The sequence below is a fragment of the Sinocyclocheilus anshuiensis genome, unplaced genomic scaffold, assembly GCF_001515605.1.
Source record: "Sinocyclocheilus anshuiensis isolate Anshui unplaced genomic scaffold, SAMN03320099.WGS_v1.1 scaffold763, whole genome shotgun sequence".
Lineage (NCBI taxonomy): Eukaryota > Metazoa > Chordata > Actinopteri > Cypriniformes > Cyprinidae > Sinocyclocheilus > Sinocyclocheilus anshuiensis.
In genome coordinates this window covers 457,610-469,857 of record NW_015548255.1, presented here as the reverse complement: position 1 = coordinate 469,857, position 12,248 = coordinate 457,610, and the positions used below count along the sequence as shown (strand labels likewise).

Sequence of the window (12,248 nt, the reverse complement as noted above, 5' to 3'; positions counted from 1 at the left end):
GTTTTCCCGAACATTTTAGTATTGGTTTTATATTACAATGTCACGTAGTTAAATTGTTTAATTAATTTAAATGGTAATTTTTATTTATTTATTTTTTTACATTTTTTCCCCTAGAAATGAAGCCTTGTGCAAAGTAAAGGGCATATATTTATGTCTATCTGAGTTAGTTTGGGCCTGTGTTCACCTGTGTTCTGTTAATCAAGTCATTAGTCCTTTGTTTGCGTTAGTATAAATACTCCCCGTTCTGTTCTTTATGTTGCCGGTTACTGATGTTGATTTGCGTGTGTTTGGATGTACTCCTCTTCAGAATTATCAGTAAAGTCCTTGTTGGATTATTCTTTGTCGTGCACTTTGTATTGCACCAGCACCCGTGACAATGTACACGTTGAATGTCAATGCGTTAGAAGTTTTGTGAGCAATATAAACCTTTATGTAATATCTCATACAAACCTGTAGAGGCAGCTTGAATGGTCAAAAATTACATTAAATAAATACAATTAAATGACAGCTATCTGCCTCTTCTACAGTGTCTTTATCAGCCCCTTGCCACAGTTGGGAATGGTCAGAGCAATATTTCTGTGGTGCTGAGCGCACAATTCACACTGACTCTAAAAATCGCATCTGTGGATGGAAACGGCACTCTGTGCAGGTAAGAATCAACTTGAACTACACCTCAACTTGCTAATTAACATAAATATATTATATTATTATAACTAACATCATTCTAAATAATGATCCTTTTTAACTGAAGAGTTTTCAGTAACCCTGCTTAAATCAGGTACAGAAGGACCTTACATAGGCTAGATATCGCACTAATAGCAGCCGATTGCATTTGCAGTCACTGAGACTATTTAAGACCATGTGTTTGAATGTGACCTGGCTTTAGTGCTGCCCTTTGGAGAATACCTCACTGTGCATTGATCGCACTGCATTTTGGGGTTAATAAGCTGACACTGGAATAATGATGAAAAAGACCATTAAAACATCAAAGTTTGGGGGGCCTCTCACAAACCCCAGCTGGGATGTTGGAAGGAGGAGACCGTAGCAATATTTACAAACAACCTGGGCCTCAAACAGTCATCCAGGTTTGAGCCTTTTTCAAATAGGTTGTCGGGGGTGTCTGATTTCATAGGACAAGTCACAGTATCTCTCCCACCGTATGGCTGGGGTCTAGTCTTCTTTAAGATCAATACTGAGGTCCCTTTCCAGACCGAGCCATTATCGATTTACCTTCTCCCCCAAAGAACGTGCTGGGCACTATATGTCATTCCCAGGATAATCAATAAAGGCTTATAGTGAACAATTTGGGGGATGAAAAAGGTGAAATGGGTTCAAAAGTTGCAGTTCACTCTGTTCCCCTCTAGATGGCCCCCTTCAGCCTCTTGTATGTCATTGTTTATTTTTCCAACTTGCTCTCCATGCTGCTTCAAAGAGGCATTTATATATACAATACAATCAAAAAATACAAAAATATTGGTGGTGAACAATATAAATCAACTTGTTTTTTGTAAATATAAGGTGAGTTGATTTTTGGACTACTTTAGGTAAACAGTTACATGACAGGTTTCTTAAATCAGGCAGCAAACAATTTATGGTTAACAGGAAAACAACAAATTCATAAATCTGAAAATGCTGGTGATGTGTAAAGAGTGAAAGCTTTTTAAACAAAACATTAAAAATTCAATAACCATCATGACTATAAGGATGTGATGGATGGATCAGTGTTTTATTACATGTTGATGACATTATTTCTCCCTAGTCTGAGTCAGACATTTGAGGAAGCTGGCCATTATTCTCTCTGGATGAGGCAGTCTGAACTGCTAAATGATGTAACCTGTTCTCTCACTGTGGATAGGAGTCCGAATAATGCATACCTGCGTAAGTATGCATGTTGTGTAATTAAAAACATGAAATAAGTCATCAAAAAGACATGTATTGAGTTCCAAAGTTCAGCAGGAAAGCGCTTTTCTCCTATCCCAAGAGTCAGATGAGACTATATTGATCCGCTAAACTGCTAGTTTCTTGAAAAAAAAAAAAAAACAGCTCAAAGAAAAGCTTTTCTGCCATGTTTGTTTTGGAAGATGCCCTGGGAGGGGAGCATTGTGGGAAATACATTAGAGGAGCGTGAGGGATTAAAGCATAATGGGGTTTTGAAAGCACCACGCTCCATAATGCGCAGTCTACTTTGCAATAGTGCAGATTATGTTGTAGAACAGACTTTTAAGAGCAAGTAGCAATTATCTGTCAGATATATGGCCAGTGTGACTAAACACCCGGCTATATGATGAGCTTCCATTAGCTGGACTGGCTGGTGATTACACTGCAGCTCCGAAGGGCTCTCACAACTTAAGTGATGGTGCTAGTGATCAGCAGATGTTAAGAAGAACTGATGAGGGGACAGTGGGGGAAAAAACGAGTCTGTTTTCAATTGAATTGCACTAACCAGGAGTGATGACGTTATTGTTTTTTTTTTCCAGACTGATATTTTACGGCCTGAAAAATAGAAACTCTGACCTCAGTCTTGGGTCTGTGATGAATACAAGCAGTAAATTATACAAAACATATAGTAATTGGTCTGCTTAACCTTAAACTCTAATTAAAATTTGGACTGCACTGTGCAAATTAGAGTACCTTTTAAGTGTTGCTGATTTTCAACTTAAGCAATTAGTGTCGCATAAATTACTGTGAAATAAGAGTAGTATAATTTACTGAGGATAATTAGACAGTGATGATCAGCATTATTTGTATTACTTTTCACTACAAATAAACACATGTCAGTAATTGTCCTCAAAGCTTAGTAACTTGATTACAGTAAGGATTTTCAAACATTTTGATGACATAGACACCCAAATATGACCAAAATAAAAGGGATTTATGTATTTTCAGGTATACAGACCAATTTTACTGTGTGCATAAAATATTATGTTTGATATTATAGAGATAGCATGCCTCTAAAACTAAATAATTCGCTTTCTTATTGTACTAAAGGCAAAGCAAATTGTAGGTCGTACGAATGAACCCCCATATATGCAGATTATTTTTTTTTATTTCTTACTGTACTGTCAATAGATTAAACTTTGATTAATATACTGTTAAATTTTATTTAGAAAATTTTATTGTATTTAAGCTAACTTTGTAAGCCCTAAAATTTAAGATCAGCAAAATTTTGTATCTCACAAAACTACATTTTTTTTCTTTACTGTTAAAACTAGGGCTGACAATAGATTAAAAAATTGATTAATTTCATTATTTTCAATCTGCTTTTGGAGAGAAAGACAATCTAATAATATCAAATTGTAGTTTAAAAAGATCAAATGCATTTTTTAGCTCATACACATGCACACACACACACACACACACACACACACACACATATATATATATATATATATATATATATATATATATATGCTAAATTATGGATTCCAATTTGAACACCCTTGGATTAAAGTACCTGTTTTAGAATGTTAGTTTACGTTTAGTAATTTTCTCACTAGCAACCGATTAGTTTCTCTGGCCTCTTAAATTAAAGGACATCTGAGGCATGACAAACATGACATACACTATGGGCGTATTTGATTATCATACTCAAAGCCGGAGGGCGCGCTCGTGCAGAAAGACCAAAACTCATAATTTATGACGTGCCAGGAAATCCCTAATATGGACAAAGGCATTCAGCTATCGCTGTAGCTAAGCTTAATAAAAAATGTGAAGACAATACATGCACAATTGTGACAATGGTATATGTGTGTTTTTCAAGTAATCTCCAGGTAATAAATAAAGTATATAAACAATGCAGTGCTAATTGACATAGCATTCATTACAGTATAGAAACTATTCTGCCTTATTATGTGGTAATAATAATAAAACAAATGTGAAAAGTGTTTGTAGTATATAAAAAAAATAATTATTATTGGTTATTGTCCAGCAGTTATCTGATTTCTACGCCAATTACAAGCTAGAAATGAGAGAAAAATTCAAGTTGCTTATGCACTACCAGTCAAAAGTTTTAACATTTCTGTCCCCCTCACTTCTGAAATGATGGCTATGCCCCTGCACTAAGGTACTCTCAAGTGGGCACAGTGTTGGATGTACACGCAGTGTTTGTTTATTTCAGGGCCAGTTTGTCCAGGCTCCTGCACTCAGTCATCACTACAGTATCATCACAGCTTCACTGTTTCCCCTTGTGTCATCAAGTGTATTCACACTTTGATAAAATGGTTTTTACTGTGTTTGTTTTTCCTCAAAAGGTCTCCACTGTCCCATTGAAAAGCAATGGCTTGAGATCACCGGGTGCAGCATGTCCGTTTGATTAGCCATTATATTCTGTGTGAGGGCTTTTGTCCATGTTCTGATTATATAAGATGATAAATGGTGAGCTTCCAATTAAGGCCTTATGTAATCATTATGTAACAATGTTGAACTCAATTTAGTTTCTTTGAAAGTGAAAAAGTACATCAAATGCTCCTAATCTCACTTCAGTCTGATTTTTCATTTTACCTAGTATACACAAAACTCAAAGACGTCTGTGCAGCTTCCAAATACTTGGAATCTGATGCATCTTTGCTTCCTGTTTTCCACCTTCCCTTAAGCAGTCAGTATCATGGAGGACGGCCTCTGACAGCCGATATGATCCATTCCATCATGCACTGTGAAAATATTGCCTCAGTACATTGTCTTATTGGAGACCCAAGGCTAGGGTTTCATAGATTGATTGTACGCCTATAGACTGGTTTCAGATTACATAAAAGGACACTGCTGGATTCTTGAGAGCTCCCTCGTGGCACAGAATGGGTGACAGAGGCTGTTCAGATCAAAAGCTGAGAAAATCATAGAAACTGAACATGTTTGTAACCCTTTACTTTTAAATTACTGCAACAGACTAATTGCTTTCTTCAAAAAACACTCACAGAATCTTTATTGATAAACAAAAACAAGTTCTTGCAATAACCACAAAAACAGCAGAAGTTGTTTGTATAACCATTGCTCTTATTTATTTGATATTGATTCCTCAGCACTGTTGGCGGCATTCTTGATTCTGGCTTCTATCACTGTATTTTGGGCCTCTTTGCCTTATATACTCAGGTATCAATATTACCTGTTTTTTTGTTTTTTTTAGATTACCCTGCTGTTCAAAAGTTCAAAAATCATAAGATTTTAATTTTTTTTAAGTAATGAATACTTTATTCAGCAGGGACGCATTAAATTGATCAAAAGTGACAGTAAAGACATTTTTAATGTTGCAAAAGATTGATATTTTAAATGCTATTCTATTGAGTTTACTATTCAACAAAAAAAACATGAAAAAAATGTGTTCAGCTAATAACAATAAATGTTTCTTGAGCATCAAAGCAGAATATTAGAATGATTTCTGAGGGATTATTTCATGCTAACGACTGAAGTAATGGCTGCTGAAAATTCAGTTTTGACATTACAAGAATAAGTTACATTTGAAAATGTATTAAAAAAAAACAAAGTAGTTGTTTTTAAATTCAGATATTATTTCCTAATATTACTGCTTTTACTGTATTTTTTGTTTGAATAAATGCAGCCTTGGTGAGTATAAGAGACTTCTTCCAAACTTTTGAACAGTACTGTGTGTAAACATAGCTTTTTTTTTTATTTGATTAAGTTGATTTCACAGTAAAATATTGTTTTATACCACTACAGATGCAGCTGTACACAGAGGCTAAAGAACTGTATCTGCCGTCGCAGGTCTCAAAACTCCATTGAAATGGTGAGGGCAAAACGGTTCATACATGATACAATAGGAACAGATGTTAAGTATCATACACTGTGCATTTGTTTATGGTTAGTTCATAGCAATTGTAATCTTAAAAAATACAACAAGCCTTGTAGAGGATATAGTTTACTTTTCTGAGATCTTGTTTGATTGTCCTGGTTTGAAAGTTTGATTAGCTTTGTCTGCGGCCTATCATCCAGTTGTTTGGAGAGCCAGAGCAGGAAGAGGGAAATGCTAATTCCTTTGTGATGGATCTCACTGCCGTTGCAAGACCATATGGTGAATGGGAACATATTTCTTTGGAAATGAGAGAAACTATTCATGCTTCCCAAACATGTACTAGACTGCTCATGCTCCACAAACATGGCCAAAGCAACGACTGATTTTGAACATTCATTTATTTATAGCATGCACATTGGACAAACCATAATCAGTACTTTTTCCTGACAAAACTGTGTCAAATGCAGTAAAATATTATATAAATCATTGTGTATGAATGTATATATGCATATGTATTTATGTGTGTGTATAATATTATATACAGTATGTATGAATATTTATTATATATATGTGAATTAAGTATGAAGACCTATTTACAAATACATCTTTTGGCCTTTTTTCAATGTCATACTGAATTGGTTATTTTTGATTATTTTAGGATGAGGCAATTAATGAACATTCTGTGGACAAAAGCAAATCAAAGTCATCAAGACTGAAGTCACTGGACACATTTCGAGGGTATGTGCCAAAAAATGACTTTTCAGTTATTTGGCCGAAAATGGTAACTTAATTTTGAACCAGTTGAACTCTAAATTCTATGAACTTATTAATACCTATCAGTTGTCATTGGCTTGATGGCCACATTCACTCAGAGAATGTATTGTGGGACTAAAGAGATTGTAAGGGGTCACAGGCTGGACATACACTCACTCGAGCCATTGTTTACAGAGGTCGCTCTAGGCATCATCTCTAATATATTTTGCCTCTGTGGAGGGGAACAGTGGATTGCTGTTGAGCAAGGGTGATGTGATTTAATCGGGAAGGCCAGCAGGGCTTGATAGTGGCTCGGGGGCAAACGCAGAAGCATGCCTCACCCGAAACAGGAAGCTGCTATGGCTTTGACCTCTCACTTCCCAGTAATTGATGTAATAATACAAGCAGCATATCAGCACATATTCAGCAGGCTGTAGATCTGGAGCTGGAGAGAGGATATGACTTCCCAGATCAAGATTTTTGTGTAATGGATAATCCATATGTGTTGCAAAAGTGCTTTTCAGATAGCAATCACCAGTGGCAATTTGTACTATCAGTGACAGTAAGAATAACCATGGTTCTTAGAATTGCCTGTCACCATACGTTTTTTTTTCCCCCAGCCTTTTTATGTGAAATATTTAGCCCAATTCATAAATGCTCCATTCACATTCTTAATGATATTCCTTGTAAACCGCAATGCTGATAAAAACAGATGTTCCGCTCAGTCTATACCTGATTTAAGTCTTGGATATGAAACAGTCCATTTCCTTGTTAAGCCTAATGGTTTTGTCAGTGTGGCTGGAGATTTGGTTCTTTGTTTCAACGTTTCCTTCATTTCAGCCTAAGTATTCTGTAATCTGGCACTAGAGTGCTGAATTTGAATATGATGTAGACATCATCTCATACATATAGACTCAGTGGATGACATCACAGCTGGCTTGTCAGGTCCGTTGATACCGAGGTAATATTGGATTCTGCAACAAATGCATGATATTTCACAAGAGCTTTGCAGCTATTGCGGGTCCAAAACAAAATCAACACTACAAAATACACATGGGATCCCTGATTTGGCTATACACAGAATTTAATAATGTCAGTGGATGTCTATGGCTCTTTGTGAGAATATCAACCTAGAGAAAGCCTGTAGCGTTGCAACTCCCTTGCTGTATAACATGAAATATGGCCTGTCCTGCAATGAGTCAAAACTTTTCACTGAAGACAGAAGCATCTGTCATCCCTCCACCACCCTGGTGAAATTGTTACGGCTATGGTTTTTTTATCAGAGCTGAAGAACAGCACCCTCAATTCATCAGATGCCATGAACATGATATATAGTATAACTGTAGACTTTGTTTGCATTTTAATTTTTAAAAAAAGGATTAGGTTTTAAATCTCACCAGCCAAAAGCCTGCAGCTAGTTTCCTCATATTTGTGATAACAAATTGACGTTGGTGGCTTGGTGATAAGTTACGCTAACAGCAAATGAACTTCAAAATGTGCTCATTTAGTTAAATATACCCTGTACTAAGCAGGAAACAAGACATTTTGCTAACGTATAACCCTTTACTCTTCATGAAACATTTCATTTTGTTCTTGGTGACTGGCATGAAGGGGATAGATCAGCCAAAAATGAAAGTTCTGTCGTCATTTACTCAGCTTCAAGTTGTTCCACACCTGTATGAATTTCTTTTTTCTGCTGAACACAAAAGAAGATATTTTGAAAAATGTAGTTAACCAAATAGTTGATGGTCCCCATTGACTTCCTCATTGATTTTTCCATACTATGATAGTCAATGGGAACCATCATCTCTTTGGTTACCCACATTCTTCAAAATATATTTTTATGTTTAACAGAAGAAAAAACTCATAAAGGTTAGGACCGACTTAAAGGTGAGTAAATGATGACAGAATTTTCATTTTAGATGAACAGTACCTTTTATTTATGTAAATAAATTTGAATGTGAATCATTTTCCTATCATACTCGCCTTGAAAGTCATGTTATTCAGCTCTACAATTTTAATAGTTTGACGCATTTAAATATTTACATTTTACCTGCACTAGTTTTATTTGATATCTCAAGCTTGTTACAGTGGAAACTGCAGTATATATAAATCACAAATGTGTTTATATATTACAAATCACAAATGATTAGCATCAGCTACGTAATTTAATTTGAAAGTAAATAATTTTCATATTGTACTCCTGTTGCAAGTCATGTTATTCAACTCTTTGATTTGAACAATTTGTCATATTTAAGTATTCAAGTGTTACCTGTACTAGTTTTATTTGAAATCTCAGGCTTTTTACAGTGAGAACTGCAGTATATATAAATTCAGGGATTACAAAGAGCTATCTCTGGGATAAAATGACAATGACAAATATACACTGGGAGTTACTGCCAAAATACATTTTGTACTTGTTAACAACAATGGTTAATGAGAGGCAACACAAAGACACAACATTGTTTTAGTGTCTGTTGCAGTTTTTTGATAATTTACAGGTTATGACAGAAAGACACAGGAAGCTTAAAGCAATAAAATTCATTCTTTGCCCTGGAAGTTTTTTTTTTTTTGTTTTTTTTTTAAGAGAGTGAAAGCCTCCAAAACACTGAGGGTTTTTAAATTAAAATTACTGGCTGTACCATGCTATATTGCAAACATTGTGCCATAGTAAATGGCTTAACCTTTGTCATCGTTACTATGGACACTAATGGAAGTGTGTGTGTGTGAGAAAGAGAATGTGCGTAAAAGAGAGCGAAAAGAAAGACAAAGACATGCTTACTTTAATAGTGCTCTTTAGAGGATGGCATGTGATTAAAATCTTGTATCAGCAGGTTAGGCCTAAAAGGAGCAGTAATGGTCTCTGTTCTGATCTCCTAATTGAATTTGGTGAGGAAAAATTTAGATCGTTTAGATAGAATGAAGTTTATCTGAAGGTCCATACAGTGCTTTGGTTTCTCAGTATTTTCTTACACAAAAAGAAACCAAAGAGAACACACTTCAACGCCATGATCCGAGTGTTGTCAGTTTAATAGCTGAGGTGGTGTCTCAGTGTCTGATCACAAAAATCTATTTCGTGTGTACGGGTATATTTATGCTGTATAGTGCAAACATGCATTTTCTGACGTGCAATAAAAAAAGCATCTCCTGCTGTTGCTAATTCAATGTAGTGTTCAATCATGCACAGTAAGTTGCAGCTTGGCTTCCTTGCGCTAAGTTACACGTCTACAATAAATTACAGTGAAGGGCTTTAGTCAGCACTTCTGGGTGAGGCGATTCAGAGGACAACCGTTCATTTCCTGAGTGATTCGTAATGCTTAGGTTGCATTACCTTATACAGCATTTCATCTCTGATATACAAAACAACTGCCACACCCTCTGGCCTTATGATCCATAATACTAATACAGTTTACCTTAAATGTACAAGTGACAGATGAGGTACCAAAGGGTATTGTAAAAATAATTTCTTATTTTTGTTCAATTGTTTGTGTATCACAGTTCAATGCTCATCAAGGTCATTTTATTTGATCAAAAATACAGTCAAAATTGTATTACAATCTAAATAACTGCTTTCTATTTTAATATATTTTAAATTGTAATTTATTCCTGTAGTGGCACAGGATGGCACGTGATGTGAAGTCTTCAGTGTCACATGATCCTTCAGAAATCATTCTAATATGCTGATTTGGTGCTCAAGAAACATTTCTTAGTATTATAAATGTCGAAAACAGTTGTGCTGCTTAATATTTTTGTGGAAACCAAGATACATTTTTTCAGGATTCTTTGATGAATAGAAAGTTCACAAGAACATTTATTTGAAATATATATATATTTTTTATTATTTGTTGTCTTTATTGTCAATTTTGATCAATTTAATACATCTTTGCTGAATAAATGCATTAATTTCTTTAAAACAAAATCTTACTAACCCCAAACGTTTGAATGGTAATGTATGTTGTAGGTTAAAAAATTGTAAGAATATTCAGAATTTAATTTGGTCAAATAAAAAAAAAAAAATTCAAAGTGATTCTTGTAGAAATATGCTCGTTAACAATATTAAGCAATAATAGGCTTTATGTTTGCTTAATATTTGTTTGAATAATATATTTTCATTAAAAAATAATTTTCTGATTACATTTTCTGTGTCATTGTGTTTTTTCAGATTGTCCTTGACAGTCATGGTATTTGTGAACTATGGTGGAGGTGGTTACTGGTTTTTCCAACATGCACCTTGGAATGGTGAGTTGTTTTGCTGAATGATTAATTAAATGATGATCTGGGATGATCTCTGTAATTGTTACTCTATACAGGGCTTTATATTGCACCTGAACTACCTGCAAATGTGTCAAAATGTGCATCTATATGCAGTTTTGTCAGATATTACCTTGTTAGTGCATGCCAGTGTTTTTAAGCTGTGATGTCCGATTCGGGACCTAGATACTATTCATGAACTCTTTTTTTAATGAGTCAGTGAAAAAGATTCACAAAACATTTTAAAGCTCGCTGGTGATGGTGATTTAGACATTTTAATCAGTCTTTCAAAGCCATTATTGAGTGAGTTAGAAAATACACGAGTTTCACAATTTGAGTTGAATTACTGAAATAAATGAACTTTTCCACGACATTCTAATTTATTGAGATGCACCTGTATGTGTCCTAAAGTTATTATTTAGGCATCATTAGATAAATACCACAAATTAAGTGGTATTTAAGTAAGAAATTAAAGCTAAAATGATGCCTTATAAATCTTCATGGACTACCAAAGACATAATGTGCCAATATCAGATAAAGTGCTGCTTTATCAAAAAGACACTTTAAAGGTCCGATATTGTCAAAACTGAAATTTCCTGGCTTTTTTCATGATAACTGATGTCTATGTGATATGTAACTACCATATAAGTTTCAAAACAGTCAATCCACAGTCAAATGCACACAGCCTGCATGAAGTAGCTGTGATTTTTCACGAAATGTTGTGACTTCCTTAAAAAGGTGACGTCAGAACCACTCAGTCACCGCCTTCAGTCACCACCCGAGCACTGCCCACAGTCCCACTCTCCTTTTGCCAAACCCCCAGACAACATTGCGTCCATGCCATTGCTGAGCAACAACAACACGGAAACATGTCGAGAAAACGCTGTTCAGTCTGGATGTCAGGAAATTACATTATTGCACAGTAGGGCTGTGACGGTCACCGTGACAACCGTTGTCTATTGCCACCGGCGGTAGTTCACGTGATGTCACACACTCTGTAACAAGCATAATACAAAGTTTTGTATACAACTGTAATAATAGTAACAGTAGCAAATAGTTTTATTTAGACTATAAGTCTATGCTAATTCACGAATGACCTCAAACGCCATACACGGCGTTTGGTCCTTTAGATTGGCAGGTTTGAACGCAGGAAAATACAGTACAGAATACAGAAACCAAATGCTACATTGCCAATCTGGAATCATTTCCATTCATGTCACCCATCCGCATTTGTACAAGTGTCTTCAAGTTCACGTGATCGCAAACGCTCAGCTGGTCAGGTTTGTATTTACTGCATTCGGTGTTTGAAAAAAAACAAACATGAATTACCATTCTGAAACATCTTGTTGTAAGCGCGTTTGAGGAGGTGGTTGGTTGTTTCCTGTCGTCGCCGATTCGGGGTCTGAGTTCGGCTCAAACATGTAAGGCTGGACAACATTTCCCTCAGCAGTGACCATCATTACCGGTATTTCTATTGACCTTACTTGTGAGTATCACCAAT

General features: G+C 35.5%; 1 protein-coding gene across 1 annotated transcript in view; it reads left to right on the top strand.

Moving 5' to 3' along the window:
- Positions 1–376: 376 nt before the first annotated feature.
- Positions 377–12,248, top strand: part of LOC107655416 (heparan-alpha-glucosaminide N-acetyltransferase-like) — a 29,772-nt gene continuing 17,900 nt past the window's right edge. The window contains exons 1-7 of the mRNA XM_016442900.1: positions 377–406; positions 528–649; positions 1,760–1,878; positions 5,016–5,085; positions 5,671–5,737; positions 6,402–6,481; positions 10,659–10,735. Coding sequence (XP_016298386.1) covers positions 377–406; positions 528–649; positions 1,760–1,878; positions 5,016–5,085; positions 5,671–5,737; positions 6,402–6,481; positions 10,659–10,735 — 565 coding nt within the window. The remainder of the gene's footprint in view (positions 407–527; positions 650–1,759; positions 1,879–5,015; positions 5,086–5,670; positions 5,738–6,401; positions 6,482–10,658; positions 10,736–12,248) is intronic.